This window comes from Armigeres subalbatus, chromosome 1 (assembly GCF_024139115.2).
Source record: "Armigeres subalbatus isolate Guangzhou_Male chromosome 1, GZ_Asu_2, whole genome shotgun sequence".
In the NCBI taxonomy this organism is placed as follows: domain Eukaryota; kingdom Metazoa; phylum Arthropoda; class Insecta; order Diptera; family Culicidae; genus Armigeres; species Armigeres subalbatus.
The window spans coordinates 44533722-44552889 of NC_085139.1; the positions used below are offsets into that span (position 1 = coordinate 44533722).

Here is a 19168-nt window from a genome sequence, read left to right on the forward strand (position 1 = left end):
GCCAACCCTTCCATGGGGCTGGCAGCACCATCTCAGAATCGAATGAAACTTGGTGGGCATAAATATATGATATTTCTAAGCCACTCTGCATACTTGGTTTTTCAAAAATTGTCAAGAGTAACATTTGATGAGGGCCTAGTTTTCATTTTTTATTTTTTTTTTAAATCGATGTGTCTCTAAAATGAGAAGACTTACAAAAAAGTGTTGTATAGCGGACTGTCGTGAAATTCCCAGAAGTTTTTTGGAAAAATATCCATAAAATAAAATACCGATTTCTACACTGAAAAAAATTAGTTTTAAAAATTAAAATCGATATTACAAAAAAAAACCTCATCTTAGAAATCGATGAAATTTTTTCTGCAGATAGGTATTTTAATTATCTAACTTTTCTGGGAATAATGTTCCTGTGACATATTTAAGGAAAAAAAGTTTTTCTAACAAAAACTTTTTTCAAGTCCATATTGAGTGAAAATTTATCAGCGTGCTTTATGCCTACAGCGCCAATTATAGGTTCAGCAGCCTATCATCAACCAACGACACATTTTGGACGTATAAAAATTTGTTTGGGAAGCAATTTAGCATAATCTAACATAATTGTGGACCAACATTTGAAAAGGGTTTATGTTTTATTTGACTTTTTTTTATCGAAGTAACTTAAAAACAATTACAAAAAAATAATTACTTTGAAAACGGGCAATGTTGCTGAAACGAAACTGAAGTGATATTTAATTGTAATAGTGGAAAAGAAGATGTTGTTTTTCACCACTGAACGGTGTAATTTAGAAACCGTTAAAAAGCCTGTAGAGTAGATGATTTTGTATCGTATTTTTTTGAAAAAAAATGATAAACTTATAACTTATGACATTATTTGCAAACAACAATACACTTGAACTGTTAGATTTTCCTGAAAATTATTCATTCATCATCCAAAATACTGCTCAAGGTTGGAATAATTCCCAGGCAACAATACATCCATTCGAAGTTTTCTTCTAAAGATACGGTTAATTAGAAAACGTTAGCTTTATTAATCAGAAGTAATGACCCATGACACAAAAAATGTTCACTTATTCATTTCAAAATTAATTACTTTACTTTTTAATTAATTACTTACAAAACTTACTTTTGTGTCTGGGTGAGCTGCAGCACATTTTAAAAATAAAAGGAACTTTGCAAGTCTGTGTAATTTAAATTCAAAACAAGGCTTAGAAGCAGAATGGCACTTTTTTACAACATCGCACGGAAAAGACCCTTGCGAAGCTATTGGTGGCACTCTCAAACGAATGGCAAAACGAGCAACTCTTGCCAAAGATTATGGAAATACTATCAAGACTCCTCAGGAGTTGTACGAATGGGCGAATGGGCACGTTTTCAATCAAACAAAAATATCACTATATTACATTTCTGTTATATCACGAATGAGCAATACCGCCATCGGGGATGCCAATGGGTCTGGGGATGATATTGGCTCATCGCTCTCACCGCGAGCATGGAGGACGTAGAGCAAAGTCGTTCAAAAAGGTCCCTTATATTTTTGTTTTCTTGTCCTCAGATACATCCATTCTACAAGCATTCTAAGTAGTTGAAACAGTGACCCATTCTCACCCCATTTGACCCATTGTCACCCCCGACGACGATATTCAACAAGAGTTTGATGAACTTTAAAAAAAAGCAAAAACTATAGTTGGCACACGAAAGCTTCATTCTTTTATACCAATCGCTTATAATAAAATCCTGGCTAAAAATATTCCAACTCAGATGAAGACCCAAAAGTCTTTGAATTGTTCGACTACGTTTACAAATTAATGAGTATTCAAGTAGAAATAAGAATTAAATGTAGTAACAAATAAAATGGAAGAAAAAAATAAAAAAATGCGGAAAATTTATTATTCTTTAAATGTGCGTTTACCCCCAATTTGTTTTTGCTAAACCAATTTTAATCTTTACATTCATTAATTTATTTTATCGGTGAACGAAACGCTCTTTTATGTTTCAGACTTCATAGTCTAGACAAATTTACAATAGTCCATCAAACATCACAATTTTGTAAATCTGGTCATTTGTGTGTAACATTGATATAAGCAATCTAGGAAAATATACGCCCTTTTCAAATGTTGGTCCACATTAATGTGAGATTATGCTAAATTGCTTCCTAAACAAATTTTTATACTTCCAAAATATGTCGTTGGTTGATGATAGGCTGCTGAACCTATATTTGGCGCTGTAGGCATAAAACACGCTGATAAATTTTCACTCAATATGGACTTGAAAAAAGTTTTTGTTAGAAAAACTTTTTTTCCTTAAATATGTCACAGGAACATTATTCCCAGAAAAGTTAGATAATTAAAATACCTATCTGCAGAAAAAAATTCATCGATTTCTGAGATGAGGTTTTTTTTGTAATATCGATTTTAATTTTTAAAACTATTTTTTTTAGTGTAGAAATCGGTTTTTTATATTTTGGATATTTGTCCAAAAAACTTCAGGGAATTTAACGACAGTCTGCCATACAACACTTTTATGAAGCTCTTGTCATTTTAGAGTTACACCGATTGAAAAAAAAATAGGCCCTCATCAAATGTTACTCTTGACAATTAAAAAAAACAAGTATACAGAGTGCCTTAAAAATCATATCTTTATGCCCTTCAAGTTTCATTCGCTTCTGAGATGGTGCTGCCAACCGCTGGTCGAGTTGGCGCGAAATTCGTCAAATGAGAAATAAGAAGTTAAAAGATAGAATTGAGAGATGAGAAACTCGAAGTGAGAAAAGAGAAGTAAGAAGTGGGAAGTGAGAAGTGAGTAGTAGGAGGTCAGAAATGAGAAGTTAAATGAGAAACTCGGAGTGAGTGATGAGAAGTGGAAAGTAAGAAGTGAAAAGTGAAATATAAGTTATAACTGAAAAGTGGAAAATGAGAAGTGAGAAGTAAAAAGTGAGAAGTGAGAAATGCGAAGTGAAAAGTAAGTTATTGTAAGTGATAAATGAGAAGTGAGAAGTTAGAAGAGAGAAATTCGAAGTTCATAGTTGTGGTGAGAAGAGCATAGTACTAGTGAGAGAGAAATTTAAGAAAAGTATCGAGAAGTGAGAAGTGAGAAAAAAGAAATTAGAAGTGAGAAATGAGAAGTAAGAAGTGAGAACTTTGAAGTGACACGTGAAAAGTGAGAAGAGAGAAGGGAGAAATGAGATGTGAGAAGTGCGAAGTAAGAAGATCCTCGAGTGAGAAGTGAGTAGTAGGAAACGGTAAATGAGAAGTGAGAAGTAAGATGTCTTACTGCTCAGTACTCATTTCCGATTCTCAGTGCTCATTTCTCACTACTCTGTACTCATTTCGAGCATCTCGTTTCTCACTTCTCAGTTCTAGCTGTTCACTATTCACTTCAATCATATGACTTCTTACTTAACAAGGAAACAAATTTTAATTATTCGGCCGAACGGCATTCGGCCAAATATAAATGTGTTCCCTGTCTCGATACCTCCCTAACTCGATGGTCCCTTCAATATCAAGTAAAGGAAATTGCTCTGTAAATAAATACGAGTTTTGAAGCGATAGGGACACGGCAGGTTTTTCCGTCCATCGTCGTAGGGGATAAAACCAACGAAAAAACGTCCATTTGCAATAACTCCACTATAGCAGAACGTTTCTCCTGAGTTTATGATTTGGTGCGGATGAGTTTGGCAAAAAAATGGTTTTCGAGACTACGACGAAAAGACGAAATTCCCGCCTTCAAGGATGCTATTATATTATTAGTTTGTCAATTAGTCATTCCAAAAGCCGAATTTCAAAATGTATTGTATGGTGGACTTCTAGTGCGAAGGTTTTTCTACAATTCTGCCGAATGGTTCGTTGTTTGAATTCCTCTGGTAACCGAGTTATAGCTAGAGTTTCAGTAATTTAGACTATACGTGGGGCCCTCCTTGGCCGTGTGGTAAGACTCGCGGGTACAAAGCAAGACCATGCTGAGGGTGGCTGGGTTCGATTCTCTGCGTCGATCTAGGAAATTTTCGGTTTGATAATTGTCTCGACTTCGCTGGGCATAAAAGTATCATCGTTCTAGCCTCATGATATACGAATGCAAAAATGGTAACTTGGCTTAGAAACCTCGCAGTTAATAACTGTGGAAGTGCTTAATGAACACTAAGCTGCGAGGCGGCTCTGTCCCAGTGTGGGGATGTAATGCCAATAAGAAGAAGAAGAAGAAGAAGAAGAAGAAGAAGAAGATAACACATTCTCAATCATTTAGTTTAAGTTACTGCAACTAGCGCTTAAACTTCGTTATTAGTAGAATTCTAACAACGAACCATTCGGCAGAGTTGTAGAAAAGCCTTCGCACTAGAAGTCCACCATACAACGCATTTTGAAATTCCGCCTCTGGAATGAGTTGTTGACAAACTACAAAATGATCGAACCTTAACCCTATTGTTGAAATTTGGTTTTGTTAGTTTATTTTATATATTTCATCTACAATAACTCGCTTTGAGACACGTTTTTTTAAGATTTTTCTATTATGGGTTATGATCGAAACGAATAATAATCAATTACCCCAAATTAAAAAATCTTAAAATTTGTCGAAACAAGTTTAATAATATCAAATATTTGAAAACAACAGACTTATACTTTCCACACATAGCAGTACTCGTTTAAAAAATATTGAAAGCGCACTTACGGAGGAAATATTTATAAAATAGAATATGACCAATGTTCCCCCGGATTACAGTATATAAATGAGTGCAAAGAAAAATACATTTACTCTAAAAAAATGCAATAATATCTCAACCTCACTCGATATGCTTATTCATTCCTTCTTATCAAAACCAAATATAATTTAAAAAAACACTACCCTACCCACTACATAGCAGACGTTCTTCCAACATTTCAAAAAGCAAACCCAAACCTTTATAACCGTTTAATATTTATTCCTCCACAAACAAAAACTCAAAAATATATAAATAGATGGAAATCGTTTCAGGAACTACTGGGAGTGCGGGATAACAAATTTTTCAAAGCCTCCTCATGGCTGTGGCGAAATACTTTCGCGCGTCTCGGCGAGGACTGGGTGTTCCTGGCCCTCCTCGGCATCATCATGGCCCTGCTGTCCTACGTGATGGATAAAGGCATTGCGATGTGCACAAACTGTGAGTATCCGCAGTACCAAACCCATATCGGTCTAGTCTAATTTAATAAACCCTATTTGTCAGCACGAGTATGGCTGTACCGAGATCTCACCAATCATCCCGTGGCGCAGTACCTTGCCTGGGTGTCCCTGCCCGTGTGCCTGATCCTCTTTTCGGCCGGATTCGTCCACCTGGTTGCACCGCAGAGTATAGGCTCCGGCATTCCGGAGATGAAAACCATTCTGCGGGGAGTGGCCCTGAAAGAATATCTCACCTTCAAGACGCTGGTCGCCAAAGTGATAGGTCTAACGGCGACGCTGGGGTCTGGAATGCCCCTCGGCAAGGAAGGTCCCTTTGTACATATAGCTAGTATAGTATCGCAGTTGTTAAGTAAAATTATCACGTCATTCCAATCGATCTACGAGAATGAGTCGCGCAACACGGAAATGCTGGCCGCGGCATGTGCCGTCGGTGTGGGGGCATGCTTTGCCGCACCTGTTGGCGGGGTCCTGTTCAGTATCGAAGTAACTACGACCTACTTCGCTGTGCGAAACTACTGGCGAGGTTTCTTCGCGGCCGTGTGCGGTGCAACCGTATTCCGGCTGTTGGCCGTGTGGTTCCAAAAGGCGGACACCGTAACGGCCCTGTTTGCCACCAACTTCACTGCCGATTTTCCATTCGATCCGCAAGAGCTGTTCGTGTTTGCATTGATTGGGTGAGTTCAGTTATGTCATCCCCGGAAGGTGATTTAATTTACAGTATTTTGTATTTGCTTTACAGTCTTGTTAGTGGTCTAGGCGGGGCTTTGTACGTGTGGGTCCACCGAAAATATGTACTATTTATGCGATCAAATAAGCGAATGAACAAATTCCTCCAAAAGAAGTAAGTATATTAGATGCTACGTTTCTATCATACAATATTATTTCAAATGAACCTTTTTAGCCGATTCCTGTATCCTGGCATTGTATCACTGATAGTGGCCACCCTTTCATTCCCTCTTGGGTTTGGCCAATTTATTGCCGGAGAGCTGAGCACCCACGAGCAGGTGCATCAACTTTTCTCCAATTTTACTTGGAGTAGGAACGAACTCACCGTTGAGCAGGCAGCAGTTGTATCTAACTGGCAAACAGCCAGTACCAATGTGTTTATTAATCTCATCGTCTATTTGTTGTTCACGGTATGTCAAGACATCAGAATGTAATTCAATTACGCATGATTTAATCTTTTCGTTTAGTTCTTCTTTTCCATCGTAGCTTCTACCATTCCGGTTCCGTCTGGTATTTTTATTCCTGTGTTCAAAATTGGCGCTGCCTTCGGACGACTGATTGGCGAAGCGATGCATCTATGGTTTCCGTTGGGTGTTCGGTACGGTGGTAAGCTAGCTCCCATCATCCCAGGAGGATATTCCGTCGTGGGTGCAGCCGCATTTTCTGGAGCCGTTACACACACTGTATCAGTGGGTGTGATTGTGTTCGAAATGACGGGCCAAATTACTCACATTGTGCCAGTGATGATTGCTTCATTAGTTTCCAATGCAGTAGCTGCACTACTCCAGCCGTCCATGTACGATAGTATTATTCTGATCAAGAAGCTACCCTATCTACCAGATTTGCTGCCCAGTGGGTCAGGTATGTACAATATCTACGTCGAGGACTTCATGCTTCGTGAAGTGAAATACATCTGGAAGGGAATCTCGTATCAGAAATTGAAAGAAATCCTAAAGGCGAACAAAGGTTTGAGGAGCTTACCCATTGTGGACAGCCCAGAAAGCCCCGTTTTATTGGGTAGTGTTCAACGATACGAGCTGATAAAAATGATCGATAAACATATTGGGCGAGAAAAGCGTTTGGAGGTGGCAGCAAAGTGGTTGAAGGAAGCCGAAGAAAAAGCACGCGAAGAACAAGAACGACTCAGGCATGAAGCTGAAGAGTTGCAGAAAACTCGTCGTCCATCGCGATTTGAAGTTAGTCCCGCACCTGATATACTCAAACTTCGTGAACGAGCCAACAATGAAATGTTGCCCCCTCAAGCGAAGAAAGAAAGCACTGGATTTAGTCCCGTGTTCGGAACTCAGCCTAAGAAATCGATCCTCAAGAAAACCAATTCGTTCACGTTGAAAGGATTCACACCACTAACACCGCATAGCCCCACCCAAACTCCATACACAACCATCACCGGTGGCACCGAGAGTCGTATCAGGTCCGCATTCGACATCATCTTCCGCAAGTCAGCCACTCTTCAGGACGTTACCCCCGATCCGGAGGTTGGTTCCATCGGTACACCTAGCATTTCCGGTACTGAAGGGGTACCACTAACACCAGGAATTTCCAAGAAAGTTCAACTGCCACGAGAACGTGTCATCGATATGTCTGCCGAAGACCAGAAGGCCTGGGAACTCGAAGAAATGGGCAAACCCATTGACGTTGAACATCTACACATTGACCCTGCGCCATTCCAGCTGGTGGAACGTACTTCCATTTTGAAGGTTCACTCGCTCTTCTCGATGGTCGGCATCAATCACGCGTATGTGACGAATGTGGGAAATCTAGTCGGAGTAGTGGCACTCAAAGAGGTATGACGTTTTTGCAATGATAAAAATATAACAGGGATAATGATTTCAATCCAATGTTTTAGTTGCGACAAGCGATCGAGAATGTTAATAGTGGTACGCTTACGCCGGAATCGGTCAAGCAGAAACAAGAGGAGGAAGCGAAAGCAAAGGCTCAAAAAGGTCAGTCACAACCGAAGGTTACTTTTAATATTGATCCAAATAAACAAGAGACTACCCAATAACGCTGAAAACCAGCTGCTTGTTAGGCTGTGGACTATCCGAAGACGAACGTGTGACTCTTTTATGACGCATACTAAATACATATTCAATGGATCGCGAATTGTACTGAACTTGACATTGACCTCTGCGTTATTGATTAATGATTTAAGTGTTTTATAAATTTCGTATATCAATGATGGCCTTCGTGAAAATTCATTCATATCTGAACGCGAGTAAAATAGCTAGGTGGGAAAGGAGCGTTATGCACCATTTTTTCAAGCGTTTTCATTCATATTCATGACTTATATACCGAACACTTGATTTTAATCAGGCCTTTCTCTCCACAGGATCCTTAATTCGTTTGTAATCTTAAATACAGAAAACCATTAAAAAACAGGTTCAATATCGTTGACATACCGTTGTGGTTCAAAAGTGGTCATGTTATACTGCAGTATGGAGACAAAAAATCTGTTAGTTTGCATTATTGTCTGGTGTGTTGTAGAGAAAGCAATCATGATTGCATTGATATCGATCTAGAGTACGATGCGGCAAACAGATCAACTTTTGACAGTTTAAATGCACGCAAAATAAACCCGAGCAAGATCGGGTGGGTTCAACTAGTTTTATATAAAAAAAATAGTTTGCATTCGCTTTGAGGCAATAGTGACACGGCAGGTATTTCCGTCCATCGTCGTAGGGGCTAAAACCAACGAAAGCAACGTACATTTGCTAGAATTCCACTATAGCAGAACGTTTCTCCTGAGCTTACGATTTGGTACGTATGAGTTTTACAAAAAGCGTCTCTTTTATTGGTTTTCGAGACTATGACGAACAGACGAAAATACCTGCCGTGTCTCTATTACTCACAGATGGGTTGACTGATTTGTTCGGTTTTTTCACTAATAGATTCGTCTTGCGGTCCGCTGTGTTTATATATACTAAGAGTTGGTTAATTCGTCGGGAAAAGTTGGAAAATTGTCAAAAATACAACGTTTTTTATAAATCTATCTAGGTTTACTGCTCCTGGACTTCATCTCATAGCTCCGATATTGGTCTCACGAAAACACAGCAATGAAAAGGTATTTTGTTTGTTTTCTATTTTTGTGATTTTTTTCAGCAGTTAGCATGCATGTTAGCAAAAAGAAGCGACGAGATTTGTACGGAATTTCTTTGTTTCGCGATGAGATGAATATATGTACAGTGAGATGGAAAACGAAACAGTTCCCTATATAAAAATGAGATTACATTTCCTTTGAGGCAATATAACTCACGAACGGATGAACCAATTTTCAAGATTTCCTCACTAATCGATTCGGCTTGGGATCAGCTGTGTTTGTATATACAAAGAGTTCGTAAATTTGACGGGGAAAGTTGGAAAATTGTCAAAATGCAACGTTTTCATGAGTTCTGAAGAAAGTCATCAAGCTCGAACTGAAATCTATCTAGAGTGCAACGCTGCAATCAACTAAACGATTGACAGATTGATCGAGAAAAAAAACAACCTGAGCGAGATCGGGCAGGTTCAACTAGTCTTCTCTTCTTTTCTTCTTCATGCCTTCATTCGCCAATGCTATATCAACTTTTAGAACACTGATTCACAGCGTTTAGGCGTTTTTTAACTTGCTTCTTATGCAAAAATCAGCAGTTTATCGAGTCTAGATTCAGCGGTTCTCAACCTTTTTCTAGAGGGGTACCCCTTCGAACTTTTGCATTCATTTAGGTACCCCCTATTTTTTTTGCTGTAAATGAAAATAAGTGTAACTCATAAGATATATAAAAAAATGGAACTGAAAATTAACGGAATATATGACTCTACATAAAATTGGCTGAAATTTTCATTATTCCTCTTGGAAAGAAGCTTGGAGGAGGCTTTCGGGGCTCTTGAAAGGAAACTTCCGGGCCTCTTGAAAGGAAACTTCCGGGCCTCTTGAAAGGAGGCTTCCGGGACTCTTGAAATGAGGCTTCTGGGCCTCTTGAAAGGAGGCTTCCGGGCCTCATGAAAGGAGGCTTCCGGGCCTCTTGAAAGGAGGCTTCCGGGCCTCTTGAAAGGAGGCTTCCGGGCCTCTTGAAAGGAGGCTTACGGGCCTCTTGAAAGGAGGCTTCCGGGCCTCTTGAAAGGAGGCTTCCGGGCCTCTTGAAAGGAGGCTTCCGGGCCTCTTGAAAGGAGGCTTCCGGGCCTCTTGAAAGGAGGCTTCCGGGCCTCTTGAAAGGAGGCTTCCGGGCCTCTTGAAAGGAGGCTTCCGGGCCTCTTGAAAGGAGGCCTCCCTGCCTCTTGAAAGGAGGCTTCCGGGCCTCTTGAAAGGAGGCTTCCGGGCCTCTTGAAAGGAGGCTTCCGGGCCTCTCGAAAGGAGGCCTCCCGGCCTCTTGAAAGGAGGCTTCCGGGCCTCTTGAAAGGAGGCTTCCGGGCCTCTTGAAAGGAGGCTTCCGGGCCTCTTGAAAGGAGGCTTCCAGGCCTCTTGGAAGGAGGCTTCCGGGCCTCTTGGAAGAAGGCTTCCGGGCCTCTTGGAAGGAGGCTTCCGGGCCTCTTGGAAGGAGGCTTCCGGGCCTCTTGGAAGGAGGCTTCCGGGCCTCTTGGAAGGAGGCTTCCGGGCCTCTTGGAAGGAGGCTTCCGGGCCTCTTGGAAGGAAGCTTCCGGGCCTCTTGGAAGGAGGCTTCCGGGCCTCTTGGAAGGAGGCTTCCGGGCCTCTTGGAAGGAGGCTCCCGGGCCTCTTGGAAGGAGGCTTCCGGGCCTCTTGGAAGGAGGCTTCCGGGCCTCTTGGAAGGAGGCTTCCGGGCCTCTTGGAAGGAGGCTTCCGGGCCTCTTGAAAGGAGACTTCCGGGCCTCTTGGAAGGAGGCTTCCGGGCCTCTTGGAAGGAGGCTTCCGGGCCTCTTGGAAGGAGGCTTCCGGGCCTCTTGGAAGGAGGCTTCCGGGCCTCTTGGAAGGAGGCTTCCGGGCCTCGTTGCAGGAGGCTTGAGGGCCTCTTTGAAGGAGGCTTCCGGGCCTCTTGGAAGGAGGCTTCCGGGCCTCTTGGAAGGAGGCTTCCGGGCCTCTTGGAAGGAGGCTTCCGGGCATCTTAGAAGGAGGATTCAGGGCATCTTGGAAGGAGGATTCCGGGCCTTTTGGAAGGAGGCTTCCGGGCCTCTTGGAAGGAGGCTTCCGGGCCTCTTGGAAGGAGGCTTCCGGGCCTCTTGGAAGGAGGCTGCCGGGCCTCTTGGAAGGAGGCTTCCGGGCCTCTTGGAAGGAGGCTTCCGGGCCTCTTGGAAGGAGGCTTCCGGGCCTCTTGGAAGGAGGCTTCCGGGCCTCTTGGAAGGAGGCTTCCAGGCCTCTTGGAAGGAGGCTTCCAGGCCTCTTGGAAGGAGGCTTCCAGGCCTCTTGGAAGGAGGCTTCCAGGCCTCTTGGAAGGAGGCTTCCAGGCCTCTTGGAAGGAGGCTTCCAGGCCTCTTGGAAGGATGCTTCCAGGCCTCTTGGAAGGAGGCTTCCAGGCCTCTTGGAAGGAGGCTTCCAGGCCTCTTGGAAGGAGGCTTCCAGGCCTCTTGGAAGGAGGCTTCCAGGCCTCTTGGAAGGAGGCCTCCAGGCCTCTTGGAAGGAGGCTTCCAGGCCTCTTGGAAGGAGGCTTCCAGGCCTCTTGGAAGGAGGCTTCCAGGCCTCTTGGAAGGAGGCTTCCAGGCCTCTTGGAAGGAGGCTTCCAGGCCTCTTGGAAGGAGGCTTCCAGGCCTCTTGGAAGGAGGCTTCCAGGCCTCTTGGAAGGAGGCTTCCAGGCCTCTTGGAAGGAGGCTTCCGGGCCTCTTGGAAGGAGGCTTCCAGGCCTCTTGGAAGGAGGCTTCCAGGCCTCTTGGAAGGAGGCTTCCAGGCCTCTTGGAAGGAGGCTTCCAGGCCTCTTGGAAGGAGGCTTCCAGGCCTCTTGGAAGGATGCTTCCAGGCCTCTTGGAAGGAGGCTTCCAGGCCTCTTGGAAGGAGGCTTCCAGGCCTCTTGGAAGGAGGCTTCCAGGCCTCTTGGAAGGAGGCTTCCAGGCCTCTTGGAAGGAGGCTTCCAGGCCTCTTGGAAGGAGGCTTCCAGGCCTCTTCGAAGGAGGCTTCCAGGCCTCTTCGAAGGAGGCTTCCAGGCCTCTTGGAAGGAGGCTTCCAGGCCTCTTGGAAGGAGGCTTCCAGGCCTCTTGGAAGGAGGCTTCCAGGCCTCTTGGAAGGAGGCTTCCAGGCCTCTTGGAAGGAGGCTTCCAGGCCTCTTGGAAGGAGGCTTCCAGGCCTCTTGGAAGGACGCTTCCAGGCCTCTTGAAAGGAGGCTTCCAGGCAGGCCTCTTGGAAGGAGGCTTCCAGGCCTCTTGGAATGAGGCTTCCGTGCTTCTTGGAAGAAGGCTTCCGTGCTTCTTGGAAGAAGGCTTCCGTGCTTCTTGGAAGAAGGCTTGAGCCTCTTGAAAGCAGGCTTCCAGGCCTCTTGGAAGCAGCCTTCCGGGCTTCTTGAAAGCAGGCTTCCGGGCCTCACGAAAGCAGGCTTCCGGGCCTCTTGAAAGCAGGCTTCCGGGCTTCTTGAAAGCAGGCTTCCGGACCTCTTGAAAGCAGGCTTCCGGGCTTCCTGAAAGCAGGCTTCCGGGCCTCTTGAAAGCAGGCTTCCGGGCTTCTTGGAAGAAGGCTTCCGGGCCTCTTGAAAGGAGGCTTCCGGACCTTTTGAAAGGAGCCTTCTGGGCCTCTTGAAAGGAGGTGTCCAGGCTTTTTGAAAGAAGGCTTCCGGGCCTCTTGAAAGAAGGATTCCGGGCCTCTTGAAAGAAGGCTTCCGGGCCTCTTGAAAGGAGGCTTCCGAGCCTCTTGAAAGGAGGCTTCCGAGTTCCGGGCCCCTTGAAAGAAGGCTTCCTGGCCTCTTGAAAAAAGGCTTCCGGGCCTCTTGTAAGGAGAATCGCCTGTCCAATGACATCGGTTGAGGATTAACACTGATTATCATCGGTATCGATTGTATCTGTGTGGCAATGAAACAGTAACTTCCGTTTACTACATAAATCATATATTCAATGGCTTTGAAACCATCGAAGTAGGCCTAATGTGAACCACAACTTAGAGTCACATCATCAACAATCAAAGCAATCGGAGAATGAGTCGTCCATCATATTCAGTGAACAAACAGTGCGATAAGGTGTTCTAAGTGGCTCCCGCAACAGTCACGATGAACTCCACATTTGGCGATCCTGCTGGATTTTCAGCCTTTAAAAAAATGTAGTATTGAGCAAGCGGGAGCACCCATAAAGAAATTGATTTTTTCGTGCAAGTGGAAGTGATGGTCGAATACTTGGACATTGGGTGAGTAAATTTTTGAAATCGAATTAAAACTGGACCTGTCATTTTCTGCAGATTTGAACCACTAATGAATCACCAGATTCAATTATTTTTCAATTGTTTTGGTGTAGGAATGCGTCATTTTATGTACGGATCAATCCATTTTGCGTTGCGGCGCCTTCCTTAGCAGCAGCATAGTAGTTTCATTTAATGGAAAACAAATTTCAAACATAAAACACTGCTGGAGAAGCCGGTGAGTTTGTTCTATTTTACCTCAGATTCAAACTAGAATGGTGTTCGAGGGTTTGCAACGAGACTAAATCACTACTTATTTCACTCTAAAAGTGATTTGAAATCGTTGGTCCATTCGAGAGCTGTAAAAAAATGTTAAAACGATGAAAGAATGAGATGTTAACTGTTTTATTCAATTGTAAAACTTTTCTTCATAGGCGTGCGGAACATCTTTATTTTCGCATAAAAAACTATGAAACACGCAAACCAACTTAAGCAAATAAATGGACGGACCATTAAGCTTGAGCTTGAGCTTGATTGACTGCTCGTAGTTGCCACTCCATTATGACCAGATCAGCTGTTCTTGCACAGGGAACCAACAGATGTTTGCTTGGGACTAGCACACATCTTCAATGTACAAGTACTGGTGATCTCATTTGTTAGGTCACACTGACGCCTGCCGAGGCGGGCAGCGTAGTTCGCCTCCGCGCGGTGCTCGCTGGAAACGATAGCGTATCAACGGCAGTTGAAGGGCTAGGCGGCTAAATGGACTACAAACGAGGGAGCGCGGTAGCGCATTGAGACTTAGACTGCCATTTAAGTCTCAATTACGGTTATGGCAGGCGTGTTAAAGGTTGTGTGTTTTGTATATTGTTATATTGTGTATTGCGAGGGCTGACAGCCGAGTCATTCTACTCCCTTAGTAGAGCCGGGTGAAACCGACTCGAAACGGCGGGTGGGCTAATGGCAAGGCTGCCTTCCGTCCCATAAAACCGTGGCGGGCCTTGCGGCACGCTGTCCAATTCTGCTGTCTGGTTGGTGACCAGACGGAAGTAGGCTCAGATGAACTCCCTGACTAACGCCGATCTGGCTCTGAACACGAAAGACAACCATGAGATCATAGAGGCGACTACTTCAGTAGGATTCGATGGCAGCTGCAAGGGGGACCCATGAGCTATGTCTACTCCAGTTTCAAGAGGTAGGGGCGCCGTAGGCGCAACGGGAGACCCCTTCGCAAGTAGGGGTCTAGCGAGGTCTCCTCTCACTAGGGAGGAGAACGGTGTTGAGGCAGTAGCTGGTTTGCACGGGACCAGCACTACCCCAGCGGGAGGGGCTGACAGCCAGAGCGATGCTCAGGTAGTCAACACACCAGGAGAGCCTCTAACCGGTATCCGGTTAGTCGCCAAGCAGCTCGATGAGATCATCGAGTTCACGAGCAGTCGAAATAATATCAGCAAGGATCTGAAACAGAAACTTCTGGTACTTCGACAGTCGGTTCAAGCGGTAAAACGCGAACACGGCACGCTCACTAGGAGGGAGGTTGGAAGCGAGAAGGGGCAGGACCCTTCTCCTTCCTTGGAGGAAGGCTCCGACGCAAGAGGTGATTGGTACCACCCCGAGTGTCGGCGAGGGAGGACTGCGGCGCGCTCCAAACGCGCCCGGCAGCAGTCAGAGGGTCGGTCCGGTAACGTTAAGCGGCGCCTTACTGTTACGGACAGCGGTACGGTCGAGTCCGATAGGGCGCCCGATCGTCGAGAGAGGGCACCCAATCAGGCGAAACCACGAGGGAAGGGCAACGGTGCGGCCCAGGCTACTAAACCCAAGGGTGATGGTAGCCAACCTGCGACGACTGCTCAGCGGACCGAAAATCCCTGGCAGCTCGTTAGCAGATCTAAGAGGAGGGAGGGTCCTCACCCGCAAGGAAACTGAGGGACAGAGGCGAAGCCTTGTTGGTCAAGACCGACAAAGAGAGGTACGCCGACGTTCTTAAGACCATGCGAGGTGCCGAAAAACTTTCGACACTGGGTGAGGACGTGCGAAGCGTCAGACGCACCAAGGCAGGCGAACTGATCTTGGTGCTGAAGCGTGGAGCAAAGGCGAGCGGTACCGCCTATAAGAGGTTGGCCCAGGAGGTCCTGGGTGAGGGAGTGGAAGTGAGGTCTCTGGGCACCGAGGTGACCCTCCGGTGTAAACAGCTGGATGAAGTCACCGAGGCAGAGGACCTCATTTCGTCTTTAAAGGTACAGTGCGATATAGAAGTCGAGCGGTCTTCTATTCGTCTTAGAGGTGGACCTTTTGGCACGCAGGTAACGGTTCAAGTTACCGGTAGCGGACGCCAAAAGGTCCTGGCGGTCGGGAAACTGAAGGTTGGATGGTCAATATGCCCAGTAAGCATATTCCAGCCACCTTTAGTCGAAAAGTGTTTTAGGTGCTTCGAATCTGGTCACAAGTCATGGGAGTGCAAGGGGCCGGATCGAAGTAACCTGTGTCGTCGTTGTGGAGAGGAGGGACATTTTGCGCAGGCCTGCGATAAAGCACCAAGGTGCCTTATCTGCGCTAGTAGGAAGCAAGCCCGTAACCATGTTATGGGTGGACCTACTTGTCCCTTCGGTGGTGGCAATAAGAAATCGCCGTGCGGGTAGCACAGCTGAATCTTAACCATTGTGCTACTGCCCAGCAGCTGCTGTGGCAGTCGGTCTCTGAGTCAGAGACCGACGTCGCTATTCTTGCAGACCCGTACCGTGTCCCTGTCAATAATGGAAACTGGGTCGCGGACGACTCCAAGATGGCGGCGATCTGCACAACGGTTTCCAGTCCAAGAGGTCGTACACACACCTACCGAAGGTGTTGCCATAGCGAAGATCAACGGGTGTTCTATTGTAGCTGGTATGCTCCACCACGGTGGGTAATAGAGCAATTCACCCGGATGGTCGATAGGCTATCGTCCGACCTTGTAGGTCGGAAGCCGGTTGTCATAGCGGGGGACTTCAATGCTTGGGCGGTGGAGTGGGGAAGCCGCTGCACCAATCAGAGAGGTCAAGCTTTGCTAGAGGCTCTAGCAAAGTTGGAGGTCGTGTTAGTCAATGACGGCTCAACCAGCACGTTCCGTAGGAACGGGGTGGAGTCGTTCATTGACGTTACGTTCTGTAGCCCCAGCCTAGCCGGGGGACTGAACTGGAGGGTCGACGAAGGCTACACCCACAGCGACCACCTAGCCATCCGCTACGTGATCAGCTGTGGTGTGCAGCAGTCGAGGTTGAGAAATCCCCGTCAGGTCCGTGGGTGGAAGGCCCAAAGCTTCGACAGCGAAGTATTCACCGCGGCGCTGGGACTGGAGGGTAACACCGACAGTCTTACAGGGGACGCACTGACAGCTGTCCTGTCACGTGCATGCGATGCCAGTATGCAGAGGAGGGCACCACCGAGGAACGGTAGACCTCCAGCATACTGGTGGAGTGCAGCAATCGCAGACCTTCGGTCAACCTGCCTTAGGGCTAGGCGAAGGATGCAGAGAGCTCGCTCTGAGCAGTTGAGGGATGAACGCCGCTTGACGTTCAAAGCTGCGAAGTTGGCCCTTAACAAGGCCATCAGTAGCAGTAAGAGGAAGTGTTTTGACAACCTATGCCTGAACGCCAATGCTAATCCCTGGGGCGATGCCTACAGGATAGTAATGGCGAAGACCAGAGGGGCTGGCGCCTCCCGAACGGTCGCCGGAAAGGTTGAATCGCATTATCGAGGTTCTCTTCCCGTCCCATGCCACAAGCCCTTGGCCACAACCAGCACCGCAGAACGCGAGTGCTGAAGTGACTGAAGTGGCAGCGGTGACGAACGAAGAGTTGCTTGCGGTGGCCCGAACCCTTGACACGAACAAAGCTCCGGGGCCCGACGGAGTTCCAAACCTCGCTCTGAAGGCAGCGATCATGGCTAACCCGGACATGTTCAGGACAGCCATGCAGAGATGCCTGGACGAGCGCAGTTTCGATAGGTGGAAGAGACAGAAGCTGGTGCTGTTGCCGAAGCCAGGAAACCACCAGGTGACCCATCGGCGTACAGACCAATCTGCCTACTGGACACCACAGGAAGTTGCTTGAGAGGATTATCCTCAACAGGCTTACCCCGTACACCGAAGGTACGAACGGCCTGTCAAGCAATCAGTTTGGGTTTCGTAAGGGTAGGTCCACGGTGGATGCTATCAACTCGGTTGTGAAAACTGCGGAAGTAGCGATACAACGCAAGCGGAGGGGAACTCGATTCTGTGCGATAGTGACGCTCGACGTCAAGAACGCATTCAACAGCGCAAGCTGGGATGCCATCGCGCTCTCGTTACTCCGGTTGGGCATTCCGGTGGGCCTGTACAACATTTTGGAAAGCTATTTCCAGAATCGCGTACTCTTATACGAGACCGATGAAGGGGAGGGTAGTGCTTCTATCACCGCAGGAGTCCCTCAGGGATCTATCCTGGGCCTGGTGCTATGGAACACTATGTACGATAGTGTTTTAAGACTGAAGTTCCCACCAGGTGTTAAGATCGTTGGCTTCGCTGACGACATAACGCTGGAGGTTTACGGAGAGTCGATTGAGGAAGTGGAACTTACGGCGGCCCACGCGATCGCTGTAGTGGAGGAATGGATGAGCTCAAGGCAGCTGGGGCTAGCTCATCACAAAACAGAGTTGGTTGTTGTTAACAACCGTAAGTCGGTACAGGAGGCAGTAGTTCGCGTGGGCGACTGTGAGATCATTTCCAAGCGGGAGGTGAAGCTCCTCGGGGTGCTGATCGACGATAGACTGAACTTCGGCAGTCACGTAGATTACGCCTGCAGGAGCGCTTCGACAGCTATTGCGGCATTACCCAGGATGATGTCCAATAGCTCAGAGTGCGCTCCAGCAGACGCAGGTTATTAGCTGGGGTTGCAGTATCTATCCTCAGATACGGCGGTCCAGCTTGGGCCTCGGCGCTTAGCGTCGAACGTAACCTGCAGAAGCTGGAGAGTGTACACAGGCTAGCGTGTCTCAGAGTGATAAGTGCCTACCGCACGGTATCACGGGATGCCGCTTGTGTGATTGCGTGTATGTTACCCATCGGACTAGTCATACGGGAAGACGAGGAGAGTTTCGACATGCGCGGAACCAGAGGAGCCCGTAAAGCCATTAGAGTCACTTCGACTATCAAGTGGCAACGGGACTGGGATAACTCTTCTAAGGGTAGGTGGACCCATCGGCTGATACCTAGCGTATCAAGATGGGTTAATAGGAGGCATGGGGAAGTTCACTTCCATCTGACACAGTTCCTGTCAGGCCATGGCTGCTTTAGGTGGTACCTACATAGGTTTGGGCATGCGGACTCTCCCGTCTGCCCGGACTGCCCAGGGGTCGACGAAACTGCCGAGCACGTACTATTCGTATGTCCTCGTTTCGTCGATGTTAGAAGCGGAATGCTAGAGGTGTGCGGGAGGGACACTACTCCGGATAATCTTATCCAGAGGATGTGTCAAGAGGTTGATAAGTGGAACGCGGTCTCGGCCGCTACCACTCAGATTGCCAGCATCTTGCAGCGCAATTGGCGCGCCGAGCAGCAGTCGGATAGCGCCGACTAGTGGGTAGCTAGTCTCGAGGGTGAGGTACCAGCGGGTAGTTGGTTAAGTAGTAGCGGAACTAGTGGGTAGCTAGTTATGAGGTAGAGGAACTAGTGGGTAGCTAGTTGTGATTTGAAGCTAGTGGGTAGCTAGTATGTGGGCGTGCGTAGTAGCACGGACCCCTCCCAGAAGTAATGCCTAAAAAAGCTGTTCCGGGGAGACTCAGGGTCTGTGAACAGGGTGGTTTTAGCGGGTCGGCAATAGCTAAACCCCGTTCGCCGGTAGTCCACCGGTGTCTGGATGCAGATTCCCACCCTACTGTAAAAAAAAAAAAAAACCACTGACGCCTGCCACGTCCGAATGGAAGTCAATGAAGGGAAGGGGAGGAAATGATGATGCAATCACTCGCCCACTGCAAGCCGAATATACCTCTGCACTTGCCACGAGTTCATGCGGAGATTGT

General features: G+C 46.8%; 1 protein-coding gene across 15 annotated transcripts in view; it reads left to right on the forward strand.

Moving 5' to 3' along the window:
- LOC134225024 (chloride channel protein 2-like) overlaps positions 1 to 19168 on the forward strand; it is a 248182-nt gene that overhangs the window by 217258 nt on the left and 11756 nt on the right. For 10 of the 15 annotated variants that reach the window (XM_062704813.1, XM_062704818.1, XM_062704827.1 and 7 more), the window contains 6 exons: positions 4963 to 5128; positions 5192 to 5822; positions 5888 to 5989; positions 6050 to 6284; positions 6342 to 7679; positions 7742 to 7838. In XM_062704813.1, the coding sequence (XP_062560797.1) occupies positions 4963 to 5128; positions 5192 to 5822; positions 5888 to 5989; positions 6050 to 6284; positions 6342 to 7679; positions 7742 to 7838 (2569 nt within the window). Of the gene's footprint in view, positions 1 to 4946; positions 5129 to 5191; positions 5823 to 5887; positions 5990 to 6049; positions 6285 to 6341; positions 7680 to 7741; positions 7839 to 19168 lie in introns of all 15 variants that reach the window. The other 5 variants (XM_062704847.1, XM_062704862.1, XM_062704878.1 and 2 more) reach the window with 1 other exon arrangement.